The sequence below is a fragment of the Bufo bufo genome, chromosome 11 (genome assembly GCF_905171765.1).
Source record: "Bufo bufo chromosome 11, aBufBuf1.1, whole genome shotgun sequence".
In the NCBI taxonomy this organism is placed as follows: Eukaryota; Metazoa; Chordata; class Amphibia; order Anura; family Bufonidae; genus Bufo; species Bufo bufo.
In genome coordinates this window covers 86,372,629-86,392,892 of record NC_053399.1, presented here as the reverse complement: position 1 = coordinate 86,392,892, position 20,264 = coordinate 86,372,629, and the positions used below count along the sequence as shown (strand labels likewise).

General features: G+C 43.4%; 1 protein-coding gene across 1 annotated transcript; it reads left to right on the top strand.

Annotated features, from left to right (window-relative positions):
- The first annotated feature begins 12,148 nt into the window (after positions 1-12,148).
- Positions 12,149-13,078, top strand: LOC120981522 (olfactory receptor 12D2-like). Its single transcript, XM_040411057.1, has one exon. The coding sequence runs from the start codon at positions 12,149-12,151 to the stop codon at positions 13,076-13,078; it is 930 nt and encodes a 309-aa protein (XP_040266991.1).
- The last annotated feature ends 7,186 nt before the right edge of the window (positions 13,079-20,264 follow it).

Genomic DNA, 20,264 nt, shown 5'->3' with positions numbered 1-20,264 from the left:
ATCTATCTCAATGATCGTGTCAGGATTCACTTTTAGTAGTGTAGCAAAATGGCGTTGCGCCCAGGTAGACAAATCCTCCACAGATTCAGGAACCCCCCTCATCCGGAGGTTATTCCTCCGATTACGGTTTTCAATATCGTCAATGTGGGTTAAAATGTCCTGCATTTGTGCAGCGTGTTCATTAATGACTGCACGGTGGCAATCTAGAGTATTCAAGATCTGCTCCTGTTTGTTCTCCACATCTTCTACCCTCTGCCCCACATGCCTGATATCTTGATGCAGGGCCGCCATATCTTGCTTGTGGGATGCCTCCATCCTGCTGAGCAAAGCATCTACCTCTGCAGTAGTGGGAAGGGATTTCAGGTGTAGCTTCCAGTCCCATTCATCCTCATGGGAGTGAGCCGTGGGCGATCTGCTTGACGCAGCTGACAGGGCAGGGGAGCCGTGGTGGGAGAGCTGCGGGCCTGGATAGGCCTCTGATCCCCTAGATGCCGGCGAGGTAGGCACGGACCCTAAGGAAGGACTCACCGCTGCTGCATATGAAACCGGAGGTCCTCCGGTGAGATGTTCCCCCTGGTTGCGGGAGCTGAGGGCCGCAGTTTTCCCTCTGGTCAGAGGAGTTGAAGCGCTTGATTCCCGCGCCTGCTCCGCCATCTTGGAAGCAGTGGCACCGGAGCTCGGGTTTTCAGGCTGGCTGGACGGGCAGAAGAACCTCGCAATGTCCCCCGAGTCACGCGATGCAGGTGCAGGGGTGCTAGACAGGCCCCTCTTGCGACCCATGAAATAATCCACGGACTTCCAGGTGCTATGTGTGGTTGTTAAATGCCGGCGGTGTTTAGGAGCTCAGGCAGCGTGCTGCTCACTCCGCCATCGGCAAGCTCCGCCCCCCTTCAGCCACTTTTATCAGACTGTGACATGTCATTGTGGGCTCCTTGGCTCCCCTCACCATTCCTTAATCAGTATTTACTCTGAGAGCCACTGTTGCTACCACTACTACTATCACCACCACCATGGCTACAAGTGCCACTACTACTACTAACTAGTAGTAGTTTTTCCTGCCACTAATTACAGTAAAATGACCTGGGCACTATTTTTACGAGATTTGTCCAAAACAAATTGCAAAGGGTAACAAATCCAATTAGTTTAGAATCAATTTTCTCATCTCTAGTCTGGACTTGTGTCCCTGAAGCCCTAAACATAAATAATAAGGAAGACTTTTAACACCCCAGAGTGGCGTTACCACTACTGCACCCTGCTACTATCTCTAATGGGCTAATATAATGTCTTTCCATGTCCTCCACAATGTGCATTCATAATCTTCTTATGTAACTGTTTATTACATGTAATGTGCCTGGTTCATCAGCAGGTGGCAGAAAACACGGCAGAGCTATAGTTAGAGAGAATTGAATTTACCGTTCCATTCTCCCCCCTTTGGGCAGAAGTGGGCCAGTCTTGCTTGCTACCAGAAGAAGGTGGGGCAATTCTAGTTTGTTCTGGTTGAGACTCCATGTTGGAGCTGCTAGGATTCTAACCTACTTTTTGGCTGAACATAAGTGTCACGGTAGGGAGTGGGGGAAACTCCCCACTGAACACCGTGGAGAAACGGGGAAGACAACTAGGCCTGGACACAGGGAAAAGGGAGCAGGGCACCGCCTATGCTTCCCTAATCCTCGCCGTGACTCCTAACCATATGAGCGGACCTGGATGGTAGGACGGCTCATACCCAGGAACCTCGGACCCTGAGTCGCCCTGATAATCCCTGGAATAGGAGCAGGGGAGAGACTACCTGTTCTTCCAAGACACGGATGAACAGGAGTCTCAACCAGCCTTGATGCAAGGAAGGGAAAGGCAGTGAACAGCCACTGGATAAGCAGGTAAGAGCCAAGAACAACACGCACTTACCTGCCGCTACAACAACGATGACTGGACCCCATGCAACAGTACTAGAACTCTTACACCTCATAGGACACGGTACAATCAACACACACAGGTATCCAGCACACCAGTCACTGCCTGGAACCCCATGCGGACAGGAGGCATGGCGGCCCCAGGCAGAGCTGCGCACTGACTAGTGGTTCCCCCTCCGGGGAACCCAGGGGCCCTCACACTGAAGGCAACACCGATAGACAGGGGAATGCTGGGCAACAAACACCACAATCACAACAGGACCTCAGCACACGTCTTATCAGCGGCTTTTGTTGGTGCACGTCCCCTTTCAGATCCCTTCTACCGAGGAATCGATAAATAGCTTGTATCAGTAGTTTGGGGACAGCATATAGCTTTGAATTCAATATTTATTTTACCAATGGTACAATCTCATAGTAACATTTATTGCTTATTGCGACATTTCGGGCCTAATTCGGTGCCATTTATCAAGCTATAAATGTAAACACAAGAAATATATCAATACAGATATCCAGAAAATTCATTAATCAAAATGTGTAATATTTCATAAATAGTATTTCTCATTTATTTACAATGTAAAGTATTTCATATAAGGCAGAAAGCAGAAAAAAGCAAAGAAAAAACGAAAAAAAAGCATAATATGTCCGTAATACGGGCCAAAAGGTAAATGTGATGATAACACATGATTAGATGAATAGAAGACTGAAAATTAAAATAACATGATTAGAAGACACGACCGTATATAGTAAATGCCATGATTACAGAAAACAATTTCAGATACAATCTAAGGATGGGCAAACATGTAGTCAGAGAGCATAGTGTTAACTGGCCTGTATGCTGACAGAGGGAAAAGACTCTGATCAAAGCATCAGGTCAGTCAGGTGGTCCTCAGGGAAGGATAACCATTCACAGGCTGGAGTAACCTTGTGAGGTTAATGTGGTTAATGTATTATATGCTATGCTGATCTGAGGTATATTGTGAATGTTACCCATAAATATGTAGACATCAATCACACAAATAAACCAGATGCAATCAATATGGTAGTAAGAGTATATACACTACCAAGTCCCAAGAGGTTTCTTATACAAATCGGCAAAGTGTGCGACCACGCGCATTGTGCTGTAAGAGTGTCGTGAGGGCAATGGCGATGCCTTACCTGAGAAGGCCGGTCATTTTATTTCCATGGTGTGCAGTAAATCCGAGGCACGCCGTGGGGTTTTATCAGAAGGTGGGCCCGTCACGTGTAGCCAGATATCGGGCTCGGCCGGCATGCCATGTGTCGCACTCTTTGGGGGTAACAGAGGGCGGTGCGCCGTGATCCAGCGCATGCGCCCTATGCATCTAGAGTTGCTGACGCCATATTGTGTACTGGTAATACAAGGGAGAAGCCGGCGCATGCTCAGTATTGCCGTGAATTCATAGCGGCCATCTTGGGAACTGGAAGTATCTACAGTTTGCAGATTATTCTTTAAGGACTAGTAGGGAGGTTATGCCCACTGGTTACGCAGCAATTTTGGCATGTTCCACAGTAACTAATGAATTGTGGGGACTATATATATATAGGGTACATCTGGTTTTGTGTGTTTGGTGTAATATATACATGATAGTTTACTTTATGAGTTATATACTCTGAATGTAGTAGGGTGCCAATACCTTCCTGGGAGCAGGACAAGATACTATACCCACCAGCCTCAATATATTTCTGATGACAATGGATGAATATTGAGGGCTGTCTATAGTTAGTTCTCTACTTGGAATCGTGAGACTATGATGCAAGGGAAGGACCTTTTCGAAAGAACATAAAAAGGCATATGAGTCAGAATACAGAACATTACAAAACTTTTTCAATTTAAGAAAATTTGTAATCCTTGTTGAGGCCTCTAGGGCCCAAAGTACCCAGTCGGCGGATCCATTGCATTTCCCTTGAGTCTAACATTTCCTCGCGATTACCCCCTCTGCGGGGGTTCGGGACCCAGTCAATGACTTAGAAACGAAGTTGGCTGGGTGTATGTTTATGTTCCTGAAAATGCTGTACTAATGGAGTTTCCTTCTTATTGGTACGAATATTTGATTTGTGTTGACTGATTCTGTCCTTGATTTTCTGTGTGGTCTCACCCACATACCCTAGTCCACAGGGACATTTGATGAGGTAGATGACGAAACTAGTGGTGCACGAGAAGTGGCCTCTGATGTAATATTTTTTACCTGATGATGGGTGGGTAAAAATGTTACCTTTTGTAACATTGCCACATTGGGCACATCCCAAACATGGGTATGTTCCCAAGTTGGGTGACCCAGTAATAGTGCGTTGTGGGTTGTTTTTTCCAGATCCGAAGTCGGATCTCACCAAGCGATCGCGAATAATGGGTGGGCGTTTGTATGACATAAGAGGTCTATGGTGAAAGACACTGGGGGCACTGCTCTGTAAAATCCGCCAGTGCCTGTTTATGATTTTTTTGATGGAGGGACTCCAAGTGGAGTAAGTGGTAATGCAGGGGATCCTGATGTTCTGTTTATTCCCAGATACGGGCTTAGGTTTAAGGAAGTCGTCCCTGTTAATGTTATTTACACGGTGCATGTGTTCCATCAATACTTCTGATGGGAACCCACGATTAGAGAATTTGTTATTCATTTGTAATATCCTTGTATCTGCTATTTTGGGGTTGGATACAATACTCTTAACCCTCATCAGTTGTGATAACGGGAGGGATTTAATCAGACCTGATGGGTGGTAACTATTAAATATCAGTAAGCTGTTCCTGTCTGTAGGTTTAGAGTATTGATTGTAGTGTAGGAGGTTTTTTTCTACCTGGAGTAGTACATCGAGGAAAGGAATCTTGGTCTGGTTAGTTTCCAAGGAGAAAGCAATGGACCCAACCGATGAGTTCAGGTCAAGATGAAAATTCAGCAAGTCCTCCATTGACCCCTGCCACAAACAAAAGACATCATCAATATATCGTAGCCAAGTCTTGACACATTTATGAAACAGATGATGAGTATAGACATATCGTTCCTCAAAGGCATTCATATATATGACTGCAAATGTCGGTGCCACATTACATCCCATCGCGGTACCTGAAAGCTGTAAATAAAAATCATCCTCGAACAGAAAGTAGTTGTTTTTTAACACAAATCTCAACAGCTCTATGATGAAGAGGTTTTCTTCGTTGGAGTATTCCTGGTATTGTACCAGGACCTCCATGACACTGTTGATACCATCCTCTATGGGAATGTTCGTGTATAGACTGGAGACATCCATGGTAACCAAGAGTGTATCAGCTCCGTGGATGTCAAGACTCTTAGTTTTGTTAATAAAATCAGTAGTGTCCAAAATAAAGGATTTTCCTGCCTGGGCATAGGGGCGTAAAAGTTTATCCAAAATGATTGAGGCTGGTTGGAAGACTGAATCACATCCTGAGACTATGGGGCGACCTGGGGGATTTTTTAGACTCTTATGAATCTTTGGCAGAACATAAAATACTGGGATTATAGGGTACTCTATTAACAGAAAATCTGCTACTTTTTTCTCAATTATTTTCTGGTCTAGGGCTTGTGACACCAAGTTAAGTAGAGTAGATTTTACCTCAACTGTGGGGTCATAGTTGATGCGTTGGTATGTGTTGGTGTCATGTAGTTGTCTAAGGACTTCCTTCCTGTAATCCTCCCTATTTAGAACCACAATCCCCGAGCCCTTATCTGCTGGCTTAATTATTATGTCCTTATTGTTCCTAAGGTTAAGGGCCCTTTGTTCTGATCTCTTTAAATTATATCTCACCTTGTCGGATGATGCCCTCTTCTCGAGTTCCAGCAGATCCGCTTTGACGAAGGCGATGTATGTCTCGACAGCGTCATTGTCATGTGGTGGTTCAAAGGTACTTTTGGGTTTACATTTCTGGGTTCTTGAATGGAAGACGGTTGGAGTGGAGGTAGATTGTGTATTGGCCCATATGGGATTATCCAGGTGAATATGTGCCTTTAACCGGAGCATGCAATAGAATTTTGCCATTTCATAGTCCAGCGTAAATGGATCTGTGCGGTTAGTGCCAGCAAGTCCTTTATTAAGGACCGTAATTTTAGTATGGTCGAATGTAGTGTTAGATAGATTCACCACCAGATCTGTCGGATCTTCAGGTGGTTGACCCGAGCTGGTATTTATCTGCCCCTGTTGCTGGATCTGGTTTGTATCGGATCCCGCCTGTTGGCGTTGGTAGTGGTGGTGTTCCGTCCGATGCTTCCGCCCAGACCTCCTTGGCATCTTCCTCGACGGGATCGGGGGTCCTCTAAAAAATCTGTATCACTGGTGTTAGAGGAACCAGAAGCCCTTGAGCATACTCGTTGACGGGTTGGATGGGTTCATTGTGGAATCCTATAGACGTGTCCTGATTCATAGTCTTGGGAGTCTCGTAGAAATTTTGTGCGTTTCCTATCTTCCAAGTTCCTCGTGAAGAAGTTGATCTTCTGAGTCAGGTTTGTTTTAATGTTAGTATCTTCTACTTCAGCAATATTGCCAAACAGGGTGTTCTCTAATGTGGTGATTTCCTCTTTAGTTTTTCTAATCTCCCGATCAGCCCATTCTAGGATCAATAAGATAATATCAAATGATGCCTTGTTCAGGATTTTTTCAAAATTTTGGCAAAAATCGGGATCTTCAGAGAACAGAGTAGGACGTAAGTTACATCTCAGTCCTCTTGGTATACATCTGGTCCTGTAGCATTCTGCCAATGTTATAGCATGAAGTTCTAGTGCAGTCACTTGTTTGTAGGTTTTTTCAAGAGTTGAAATAGATATGTTTGATCCTGGATTCGTCAGGAATTCATTAGATGCGGTCACACTTGCAGTGATTCTTATTGCATCTTCTTCTGTGTAGGAGAAGGTACCACTGGTATCACGTTGAATATTAATTAGCGACATTAAGAATGAATGCGCAGCAGCCCAAGACAGAAACCACCAGACTCGTAACAACGACCAGATATATAACACCAACCCATTCAAACAACACAACACATAAAATAGGGTAGTGAAGAGAAGGTGACACCGGGATGACGTTGATGTTCCACAAGGTGGCACTCAAGCACTGGGCAGATGGAATAAGCCGGTCAGGAGCAAAGCTCCAGCACCAACAAAGGCTGGAGGACAACTGACTCCAGCCTACAGGCCACAGGTAATAAAAACCAAGTGGTTACACCCAGCCAGGTAGTTAACCCATCCGGCACCAGACAGGGAAGGAACCAGGATATAAGGGGCAGTGCACACACATGCTGCATAAACGACACGTTGACCTTGGCGCATAGCAACAAGACCATGACACAGAGTGAAGTGCAGCATAAACAGGAAACAAAGACCAAGTTAGCTTGTCAGTACAGCAGAATGAAAGATAGAGCATAGTTGAGTTTGCCTGACAGTTTAACGCTAAAGACTGCTGGAACCAAGAGAAAGCCTGAAACTGTTTGGAGAGACGTTTATTCAAGTAAAGCTGCCATTGAACTTCATCTCAAGGTCTGGACTCAAGGTATTTTTTCAAATCTATCAATTATTCCCCCTATTTATTGCTTTGGAGCCAAAGCCTGGAGTCCAGCATTATCCAGGTAGGAGCACTGAGACACATAAAGAGATATTTAGGCACTACACCACTCTGCATTACTACACCTGAGATGCGTTATAGGAGGGCCCTGGGGGGAGGCGCCCGTGCAGACTCACCTGTCAACGGTCCCAACACTGCTCTGTTCCTGGCTGCTTCCGTTGCCTGCAGGACCAAAAAACGTCTGGGTTAAATTGTGATCAAACACAGGCTTCAGGGGTCACAGCGGCTCGAATGCTATTTCACAGCAGTGATGTACCATTCAAGCCACTCTGTGAGCTGAGGAATGTGATTGGCCACATTGGTCATAGGATCCAGCAACTTCCTGATCCTGTGGAGACCAGGAAGAAGTTGGGAATGGAGTCGCTGTGGGAACTCTGACAGAGGAGTCTTACTTTATGTTCAAGATCTTTAGGGGCACATGTCCAGAATAAGGCTACACTCACAAGACAGTGAAAAAAATATCAATTAAAATGGTCCATTTTTAACAGATTTATTTTTCACTGATGCCCTCCTGAGAATCGGACGTTAAAATTGTTCCACGTCAGTCTATGAGAACAGACACAATAGAAAATGTTCTATTTTTTGACGTTTGTTATTCACTGGCGATCACAAAAATGTGAATAACCCCATAGGCTACCATTTTTCTTAAAACAGACGTGAGACGACACATGTCCGTTTTTCATTGTCTTGTAAATGTAGCCTAAAAGGGTTGTCGGCTCCAAGGAAGCTTGTTAATTATATCTTGCTTTTTGCCACTATTGATATAAACTGTGCATTTAATTATAAACTAGTGTTGTAAAGAGCTAATTATATTCCCAAGTCTAGTTTATCCCAACGGTCTCCAGCTTTTGGCACATATGGCTTTTAGGGAATGTAGTACTGTCCCTAGGTAATAATATTCCCAGAAAACCCTATTAATTGTCTAACCAGGTTATATAGATCCTTGTATATTACAGCTTTTAAGCAGATCGTGTCGGTAATAGGAGAGGTGCCTCTTGTCATAGCAGCCTTATGTACAAGCATTCTGTATTTGTCATATGCCTCATTAACTATCGTATGGATCTGAAGAAATGCCACATGTACTTTAATAAGACATTTGGATGGAAATAATTGATTTCACTCCTGTTACTTGTAGGTATAGTAAAAGCTTAGTCTTTATTTCTATACTAGACATTAAGCCCGTTATAATAACGGGCGCTAGAACAGTAGTGTATAAACATTAGTAGAAACAGTCTATATTAAATAGTAAGATAATTATTGTATTTCTTGAATTGATCTATTTGCTCGTTTTTTTCTTTGTTTTTCAGCCTTTCTTTTTTTGTTTTTTACTTGCTGACTTGACTGTTTCTCCAGGAGAATTTGGTTATGTAGGGTTTCATTGTCTGTGTCTTTTGTCCTACTTGATGTGTCCTTTTTTTTGGGTGGCATGTTGTTAGTACAAAGTCCAAGTAATATAGGCTTGTACTTTTATAATTTTATAATATTTTCTTACTGTAATACTGACTTATATGTAGCTGTAATATGCGTCACTGGCACTGACTTTTGGCTGAGACTGCAGGCACTGTGACTGGTGGCTGATACGGCTGGCACTGACTGGTGGTGCTGAGAGCACTGGCACTGTGACTGGTGGCTGATATGACTGCCACTGACTGGTGGTGCTGAGACCACTGGCACTGTGACTGGTGGCTGATACGGCTGGCACTGACTGGTGGTGCTGAGAGCACTGGCACTGTGACTGGTGGCTGATACGGCTGGCACTGACTGGTGGTGCTGAGAGCACTGGCACTGTGACTCGTGGCTGGCACTGACTGGTGGTGCTGATACCACTGGCACTGTGACTGGTGTTGCTGAGACCACTGGCACTGTGACTGGTGTTGCTGAGACCACTGGCACTGTGACTGGTGGCTGATATGGCTGTTACTGACTGGTGGTGCTGAGAGCACTGGCACTGTGACTGGTGGCTGATACTGCTGGAACTGACTGGTGGTGCTGAGACTGGGCACTGTGACTTGTGCCTGAGATGGCTGGCAAGGACTGGTGGTGCTGAGACTGCAGCTGATGGCTGAAACAGCTGGCACTTACTGGTGGCTGAGACAACTGGCAGTGCCACGTGGTGCTGAGACTGCTGGCACTGTGACTGGTGCTGCTGAGACCACTGGCACTGTGACTGGTGACTGATACAGCTGGCACTGACTGCTAGGACTGACTGGTGGTGCTGAGACTGTGGGCACTGTGACTGGTGCCTGAGATGGCTGGCACGAACTGCTGGCACTGACTGGTGGTGCTGAGACTGCAGCTGATGGCTGAAACAGCTGGCGCTGACTGGTGGCTGAGACGACTGGCAGTGCCACGTGGTGCTGAGACTGCTGGCACTGTGACTGGTGGCTGATACGGCTGGCACTGACTGGTGGTGCTAATACGGCGAGCACTGTGATTGGTGGCTGATAGAGCTGGCACTAACTGGTGGTGCAGAAACCACTGTCACTGTAAATGGTGGCTAATACGCTTGGCACTGACTGTTGATGCTGAGATTGCTGTCACTGTGACTGGTGGGTGATACGGCTGGCACTGACTGCTGGCACTAAGAGCACTGGCACTGTGACTGGTGGCTGATACAGCTCGCACTTACTGCTGGCACTGACTGGTGGTGCTGAGATGGCGGGCACTGTGACTGGTGGTTGATAGAGCTGGCACTGACTGCTGTTACTGTGACTGGTGGCAATGATGGCTGGTAATTATTGCTGGCACTGATTGGTGGTGCTGGCTAATATTGCTGGCAGCAGCTGCAGTGTGTATCTGAGAGCAATTTCTGTCACTGTGCATGTAATGGTGGTGCTTCTTATGCACTCTGCTCCAACTGACACCACACACCATAAGAGGCGGTTATTGGCCAGCGGCGCAGTTGTGGGGATGGTGTGATTGGACGGCTCCATGCTGTGGCCGGTCCATACAGCGTGTGGTGCGCCGTGTGTTTATTGGCTAGCGCAATTGTAAGCGGTCCGGGCGGCGACTTTGATTGGACGGCCGCACTGCTGTGGGCTGTCCGGGCTGCATGTGATGCGCCGTGTTTTTATTGGTCGGCGGCGCGGTGCTTTGGGCGGTCCCTGCTGTGTGTGTGGAGTGTGTGCTGATTGGTTTGTGCGCCGCGCATGCGCACTTCACTAAGGCTACTTTCACACTGGCGTTTCAGGGTCCGCCTGTGAGATCCGTTTCAAGGCTCCAGTTTAGCCCCAATGCATTCTGAATGGATGCGGATCCATTCAGAATGCATCAGTTTGGCTCCGTTCCGCCTCCATTCTGCTCTGGAGGCTGACACCAAAACGCTGCTTGCAGCGGTTTATGGGGGGGGGGGGGGGAGGGGGGTTGTTAGCTTGTGGCCACTGCCACCAATGCTTTTAATACTGGGAGGGAGGGAGGGGCCGCACTGGCCACCAATGCTTTTAATACTGGGGAGGGAGGGGGGGCGCACTGGCCACCAATGCTTTTATTACTGGGGAAGGAGGGGGGGTCTGGCCCCTGCTGCCTGGCAGCACCCGATCAGGGGGCTGAGATCCGCACAATTAACCCCTCAGGTGCGCCACCTGCGGGGTTCATTGTGCGGATCACAGCCCCCTGTAAGAGATCGGGTGCTGCCAGGCAGCAGGGGGCAGTTATGTACACAGTTCTTAGTATATTCTAACTTGAAGCGTACCCATCACCATGGGAAGGCCACTGTGTTAGAATATACTGTCACGATGGTGAAAACTCAGATCTGAAAAAGCTGTTATGCAGACGGATCTGCACTGAACGGATGGTCATGTTTTTATTGGCCGGCGGCGCTGTGCTTTGGGCGGTCCCTGCTGTGTGTGTGGAGTGTGTGCTGATTGGTTTGTGCGCCGCGCATGCGCACTTCACTAATCGGCACACATGAACGGACAACAGCCCTGAGCATGTACACAGGGCTTTTATTAGTATAGATGATTTTGCATACACAAGACAGCATCCTGGAAGGGGAAGGGGGGCTCTATCTATCATCAAAAAGTTGTCCATCCATAATTAAAAAAAGCCAAAGACAAGGACCTAGCATATGGTGTTTCCTAGAACCAAAGGATGCCTGTGTGATGTGGCTAGGGAGAGTTTCATTTGTGGTGGCCTTAAATCTAATTATGAACTGTCAGTTTGACATGTCACAAGATTTCAACAATGATGGTTTATGAGTTTCCTAAATAAAAATTTGCTTGACCATGAGAGAAGTCCAAAGATAAGGATCAGTACTTGTTCATTCATGGTCTAGCTCCTGAACCTCTGCAGATGTGATCCTCTAACAAACCAGAATTGGAATCTTACCAGGGAAACATCTGGTTTGAATATTTCCCTGTTTATTTTTGTGAAATAGGTCCTAATGGGTTCGCTCTGGGTAGGGGCTTATGTGGATGCATTTTGTTTTTGTTTTTTGCACAGAAATAGAGAATTTGAAATAAACAATTAGTAATGCCATTTCAAATTTCACATTAAAAGATCCTTTTCTGGGAATTCAGTCTTCATATATAAAATGAAATGGGATTAAAATAATACATTTGAATATTAAAAATTGAAAATGATTATTTTTCTTAAACTTAAGTGAAAGTTAGTTGATTATTACATTTTATTGTGTTTTTTAGCTTAACTTTACTATTGAGCTAATGGCCGGGTGGAATGGGACTTCAATGAACATATTCATCCTGCTTGGTATAACTGACCTACCTTGGCTTCAAAAGTTCCTTTTTATTTTAGTGCTCTTCTTTTATATTCTTGATGTCTTGGGAAACCTCATTATTGTGTTCCTGGTGATTCGAGATGTTTCTCTTCATTCCTCAATGTATTTCCTGCTTGCTAACCTTTCCTTTGTAGATATTTGCTTTTCCTCTATCACAGTTCCCAAGATGATGGTTGGGTTCTTCATGGAGAACACTATAACTCTTCAAGGTTGTGTTGCTCAGATGTATTTCTTTCACTTCTTGGGATGTACTGAAGGTATTCTACTGGCATCCATGGGCTATGACAGATATGTCGCCATCTGTCATCCATTACGATACAACACCTTAATGCGAAGAACTGTGTGCATTCACTTGGTGTTTACTTCATGGGTCATTGGACTCACCACCTCACTCGTTCACGCAATAATGACCTCATATCTCCCTTTTTGCAACTCAAACCAGATCAAACACTTTTTCTGTGATGTAAAACCAGTGATAAAGTTGGCTTGTGCAGATATTTCCCTTAATGAGGCCTTACTCACTAATGTACTTGGTTTTCTAAGCACCAGCACCTTTTTCCTTACCATAATATCCTACATTTATATAATCCTTAAACTTGTGAGAATACGCTCATCAGAAGGAAGGATGAAAGCCTTCTCAACATGTTCCTCCCATCTGACAGTGGTCATTTTGTTTTATGGGACAGCTATGTGCACCTATCTTGGGCCTAAATCAGAGAACTCCATAGAAAAGGACAAGATAGCTGCTGTATTGTTCACCGTTATCACTCCAGCAACTAATCCAGTTATATACGCTTTAAGAAATCAGGAGGTTAAAAAATCATTGAAAAAACTCATTAAACGTGAACATTTATAAATTATCATTTCAGGCATTATATGTAAAATATGATACTATGATAACTAACCTCAAATGCATCTCAATCACTTAGTACATAAACTAAATTTAGATTTAAAGAGGTCTTATGTGATAAAACAAAACATGACTGTGTTCTTCAAGAAACAATGTAACTGATAAACATGGCATCACTGACCTAGAAAAAGGAAGCAGTGCTCAAGTCACCACAATGTGACAGCTTCCTCAAACAATTAATTGGTGGGTTCAGGGAGTCCGAACACCCCTGAACTGATATTGATGACCTGAGGATAGGTCATCAATATATGAATCCTACAGAACTAGCTGAATATTTCAGATTGCTGTGTATGGGGTTACGTAGCTGCAGAGCAGTCAGAGAGCCGATATTAACCCTTTTCCACCGCTGAGAAAGCCTACAACAGGCACATGGGCATTAGCTCTAGATCATGGAATAATGGAAGACATTGGCCTGACCTGAATCATGTTTTCTCTACCTCATACAGATGGCCAGGTGTGTATACATTGCCTGGGGAATAGATGGCACCCCAATATTCTGCTGGGAAACCTTGGGTCCTGGCATCATCTGGATATTAGTATGATATGTACAGTACTTGAAAATATAGATAGGTAATTGAATATTACAGCCTTAAGTGTTTTACCCCTTTGGGCCATAAACAGGTTTTATTTTTTAATGTTCATTCCCCCCCCCCCCCCCCTGCCTTCAAAGAGCCATAAAATGTTGGCTTTTTCATTCATGCAACCGTATGAGGGCTTATTGTTTGTGGGAGAAGTTGTACTTTTTAATGGCACTGTTAAATATTCCATACTATGTATTGGAAATCTTAAAAATAAATTATTAATGTGGCTAGGACCCACCCCCAGTGCACGTGTCTGCTACTTTGCATATGGATTAAAAGTACTTTCTCCTGAATGAAGCAACAGATTGCTAAGTGAAATGTATCAGCAGATCTAGCCCTTCAAGGCATTGTGCCTGGTGACAGACTGTACACTAGCAATATATATATACAGTACCAGTCAAAAGTTTGGACACCTTTTCATTTCATGTTTTTTCTTGGTTTTTATTTTTTATATTGTAGATTAATAGTGTAGTGATGGAGAAACACATTTGGAATTAAGTGGTAAAGAAAAACATGTTCAACTAAGAATGTATTTTAGATTCTTCAGGGTAGATCACTTTAGCTTTGATAACAGCTTTGATGATAATGATTTTCTAATAGCTCCCAGCATCCCAGAGTTCCCAGAGGGGCTGAGCACTTGTTGGATGCTTTTCATCACACTGCGGTCTAACTCATCCTAAACCATCTCAACTGGGTTAAGGCCATGTCATCTGTGTCATGCTGTGGTAGGTATGCTGGTTGAATGTGTCATGAATTTTGAATAAATCATCAACACTGTCACCTGAAAAGCCCACACCACCACAGCTCCTCCTCCATGCTTTTTGTTGGGAACCACACATGTAGAAACCATCCTCTCACCTTTTCTGAGTCTGACAAAAACATCCCGTAGTTGGAACCTAAGATCTCAAATTTTGACTCTTGAGACCAAAGTATATATCTCCATGGGTCTAATTCTCATTCCTTGTGTTTCTTGGCCCAAGCAATTCTCTTCTTGTTGTTGATGTTCCTCAGTAGTAGCTTGTTTGCAACAATTCAACCATAAAAGCTCCTATGAACAGTTGCTGTTGAGATTTCTTATACTTGATCTCTTTAAAGCATTTATGTGTGCTGTTAATTTGTGGTTTCTGAGGCTGGTAACTCTGAAGCAGAGGCAACACTTGGTCTTCCTTTCTTGGAGCAATCCTCATGAGAGCCAGTTTCATCAAAGCGTCTGATGGTTTTTTATGACTACATGTCATAAACTCACTTGGTGGTGCTTCGGTGGCAATCATGTCCCTCCATGGAGGTGCTTCCAGCATTGTTCTCTTGCTGTGGCAGCAAGAACAGTAGACATGGGAGTTGCTCGGCCTCACAAGGAGCAGAGTGTCGGACCAATCAGGTGTGGTTTCAGGGTCACATTCTCTCTGCCAGATGCAAAGTTAAACAGGCAGCTGCTGGCAACAGGTGTCTGTGACTGGTTTTCTTAGCCTGACTAGAGTTTATTGTACTGCTGTTTGGATCACCAGTATTTTCACTTTTGGATTGTTCCCGATCTTGCTCTTGACTGCTGATTATTTCCTGAAGTTATCTCCTGTCACTGACTCCATCTTTTATTTTACTCTGTGTTTGTATCTTGTCTAGGTTTTGACATATCTCTCTGGTTTGGACTCTGGCCTGATTTTGACTTTTTGCTTTTGGATTCTGATTCAGTCTTGGTTTGCCTGTCTGTCATTATGTTTAGGTTTATTATTTTTTTGCATTTGTATTTTCCCTCATAGGTCCCAGCACCTTGTCAGGAAGGGATTGTAATCCAGTTGGGCTGTTGTTATAGGACGGATGGTGCAAGTAGGCAGGGACAATTGTGCAAGGCTTCTCCATTCTCAGTTGTGGCACTGCACTTGAGGATACCTTCAAAGTTCTAGAAATTTTCTGAACTGATTGACCTTCATGTCTTAAAGTATTTATAGACTGTCATTTCTTTTTACTTAGTTGAGTGGTTCTTGCCATAATATTTATTATAACAGTAGTAGATTAGGGCTAAACAATGTGTGGAACTGTGTACCAATTCTACCTCTGTACAACATGACTGATGGTCTCAAACACATTATGAAGGCAAGAATTTCCACAAATGGACCCTTGACAAGGCATATATGTTATTTGAAAGCCATTCTAGGTGACTACCTCATGTAGCTGATTGAGAAAAACATGTTATGAGTATTTCTTGGTATGTTTTAATTAGGGTTGAGTAAACCGGTGGAAGTCCGGGTTTGCCGGGTTCGGCCGAACTTCAAGTCAAAGTTCTGGTTCGGGACCTGAACTTGACCCGAACTTCACCCCGAACCCGGACCCCATTTAAGTCAATGGGGACCCAATCTTCACTTTATTGTTTTCCATTATAACATGGTTATAACGGAAAATAATAGCATTCTTAAAGCAGGATGCTAAATAAAATGTCTATTGAGGGGTTAAAAAACAAACAAACTCACCTCATCCACTTGATCGCGCAGTCGGTATCTTCTTTTCTTCAGGACCTGCAAAAGGACCTGCCGTGACGTCACTGCACTCACCACGTGGTGACATCACCGCAGGTCCTGCTGAATGAAGATAGAAGGTCCGAACCCGAACTTCAGTGAAAAAGTCCAGGTTCGGGTCCTGGTACCCAAATTCGCAAAGTTCGGTACGAACCTGAACTTTGCAGTTCGAGTTCTCTCAACTCTAGTTTTAATACATTAAGAAACTACAAATTAGAATTTTTTTTCTTTGCATCACCATATTTTGGCCCCAAAACTTTTTTTTTTGTATCTTTACGTATACAGAGCTGTGTGAGGACTCATGTTTTTTTGCTGGACAATGTGTAGTTTTTAATCATGCCAGTTTGGGCTGTGTATGACTTTTTGATTAATTTCTATTCCATTTTTCGGAAGGAGGTGAAGCTACCAAAAAAGACTAGTGACCATAATGATTTCTTTCTGTTATGCCATTTTTTATATGTGATAAATACTATTATATTTAAAGTGTTGCGTTGTAGAAACAGTGATACCTATTTTTCTAGCGTTTTTTTATTATTTCAATTATTTGATTTTATTATTTCTAAAATGGAGAAAAGGGATGATTTCAATTGTTATAGCTTATCATTTTTTGCTTACACTTATTTTAAGGAGACTTTAACATGTGATAATTTGATCTCTTCCTCTGATAGACTGCAATGATTTACCATTTTAATCTGTGGGAATATCACTGTTTCTGTCGAGCACTGACACATGCAGGACTTGATAGGAACTTTTCTGTGACAAAGCTCGGAGCCTACAGAAGGTCCAAGGCTGCCATAGTAACAGGACGGTGTGGAAACACAACTGTCAGTGGGTGTTCTCGTCCGCTGGCCTGGATATCTTTATAAAGACCGTGCAGGGCCAGGTCTCATACCACCAAATGCCCATGCTCCTTTCCCGTAGGTAAAACACTACTCAGACAACATAAGGGGAGGGTACAATGCTCCGGTAAAACTTTATTGGATAACCAACAGTCAGCCGCATATAGAACAGTTCCAGCAAGGACACAGGATGGCAGAGGTGACAGTGATTCACCCTTCCGCTAACTCGCCTGGTATTAAACCTCTGTGACTTCAGAGGGAACCAGAACTAACTACCCCAGCCAGTAGCACCCTGCTTTGGGTGGGCACACATCGAAAGGAGGTAGCGGCAAGCTTAGGGACCCGGCCGTGCGTCATATTCCTCAAAACGAAGATAAGGAAGTATTCTCCATCTTCGTTTTAGCTCCATATTCGTCAACTTCGCTAATTCTAGCAATCAAATAGGAAAGTTGACTATAGAGATAGCTGTGTTTAATTCGCTATGCAATTATATTACTTTGCTTTTTATAAATAGAATAATTATAATAATTATCAAGTATTATAATTATTCTATTTATTAAAAAAAAAAAGCAAAGTAATATAAATAGAATAATTATAATACTTGATAATTATTATAATTATTCTATTTATAAAAAGCAAAGTAATATAATCGCATAGCGAATTAAACACAGTTGTCTCTATAGTCAACTTTCCTATTTGATTGCTAGAATTAGCGAAGTTGACGAATATGGAGCTAAAACGAAGATGGAGAATATTTCCTTATCTTCGTTTTGAGGAATGACGAATACATTCGTCATCTTCGCTAATTCTAGATATCAAACCAATAGGAAAGTTGCCTTAAGTTAAAATCGCAATAAGCGATTATTTAAATCGCATATTAATCGCGATAACTAGAATAATGACGAATATTCTAGCGAATATTCGCTAATTTCGTTGAAATCGAATATGGCACCTCCCGCTCGTCACTCATCAGCAGGTCATTTCCCATACATCTACTGTCTTGTTAGTCAGACCAAAAGGATCCGCAAGTTGCTGTGAAAGTCAGACAGCGACAGGAAAGACACATTAAATAATAACTCATGTCCCTGACTTCCTCCCCAAAACGATGGACAAAGAAACAGTACACCTGGTGCAAATTAAGAACAATCCACCCCACAAGTGGTCAGGTGTTAGTGAACATCATGTCACCACAGATGGCTCCTGCAATCTCTGGGATGGGAAGGCGTTCTTTCCTCAGGAGTACAGCACTCCTGGGAAAAGATGCCACTTAAATGCTATGGTCACAACTGACTACAGCATCTGAGGGGTAAAAGTCCATGATTGGTGTTTTAGCCGATCATGGACTTAGCCACTGGCGTGTGCTGTGTAATGCAAAGAGAAAAAAGGAGACGGAGTATTCTGCACGGATGTACAGAAAAGGTTGAGGGAAAGTGGAACGAATAAGGTGTCAGGGGATAACCACAGAATGGTGTGGAAGGAGGACAGAGAAGACTGTTAAAGAATGGTTTAGAATAAAAAAATTATATATAGTGGAGAAAAATAGGCAGCTCCCCAGAACCCCCCTAAAAAAAAGGGGGAAGGAATTCAGTACCAACTGGTGGACTGAGGTGAAGGTAAAATTGTTGGTGAGCCGGGTGTCTCAGGTGTCCTGATAATACCCAGGGGGCGCCACATAAACTCCAGTGTTACCAATAAAACTATATAATTATAGTGGATTACACTATTAGTATCTTGGCGAAAAGTTGCACTTACTTCACCGGGGAGGAGGGCATAGGATAAAGCTCAAGACACCTATACCTCAACCTCCCTGTGTGCTGTGTAAAACAGCAGGCACCAGGAGCCTATGGCATCCATTCAGCTCCTGAGCAGACACCACCTTTAGAGACCTGACATGTTGAGTAAGGGTTACAGAGTACCATCAGGTGTTTGATGTTTCTTTTTTAATAGATACTTGTATTTTTCACAAAAACATTTAGAACTCTACATTGTCTCATTCTCTGTTTGTCCACCCAGAATACATAAACAAGGGGATGCACAATTCCAAGAAAATAGACTTCAAAATTGTTATTTGTGAGGGATGTCAAGTAATTTAAAATATTGTTTAAATCAATTTTTGATGCTATATACATTTTTAAGATTTTCTTTCTATGTCACTGTATATGTTAATAAAGATGAGCAAACTGGTTCTACCAGTCCATGATTCGAGCCCGAAACAAATTTTTCAAATAAGTTAGCTATCTTCAAACAAACAAATCATGCCTGGTTTGCTCATCTCTATATGTTAATAAAAAATATTGCAGTTCACTCTGGCCAGTAAGTCTCAAAGTTTGTAGATACTGTATGTCTTCTCAGCAGTTATCTCTTTATTATGAGGATTGACTACAGTGAAATTTTATAGCTCCACTGTAAATCTAGATGAAATAACACAAGATCTACTTATGTGATGGTCACAGCTTATCTCCTCCACCTCCCTTCACAGTGGATCTTGAATGGGTCATAAAGCATTCAAACTAAAGATGAGCGAAGTTTACAAACCTTGATTCGGCTGCTTTGCCAAATTTCACAAAAAAATTTGCTTTGTGACAAATTACTTTGCCACGAAGCGCATTTCTTTGTAAGTAGTAGGCTCAATGATGGGGAAATGCGATTGTGCCACCATCAGTCATTGAACCCCTCAAATCCCTCATTCATCTCTGATCACGGCATCTGAAAAAATAAACAATTAGGGCTTTTAGGGGTTGATTGGTGAAAAAAAAATAATACTCACCTCATCCATTTGAGCGTGAAGAGGCCGTCGCGGTCATCTTTATTGAAGAACCCGCACAAAATCATACGCCACCACTCAAGAGATTTCTGGAGGGATTTTCAATCAAGGTGGTCGCGACGGCCTCGTCACGATCACGCTACTGCCATTTCAGGCAAAATATTAGTTACCATGAAGCACGTGCAAATTTGGCTTCGCAGGGAATAAAATGTCTCCTGAAATTCGGATCAAAGTCCACTTCAGATACTTTGATTCCCTCAACACTAATTCTCACAATGCTTTCATAAAGAAGTGAATAAATCATCTCCAGACTACAGACTCTTATGGTCCTTGTGGCTGCTGTAAAGCCAATCTCTGAACACTGTAAAAATGAGGGCTCAAGTGACCTCTGAACTTATCCAGACCTTCTAAGAGTCCTGGTGAATCTTCACTAAGCCA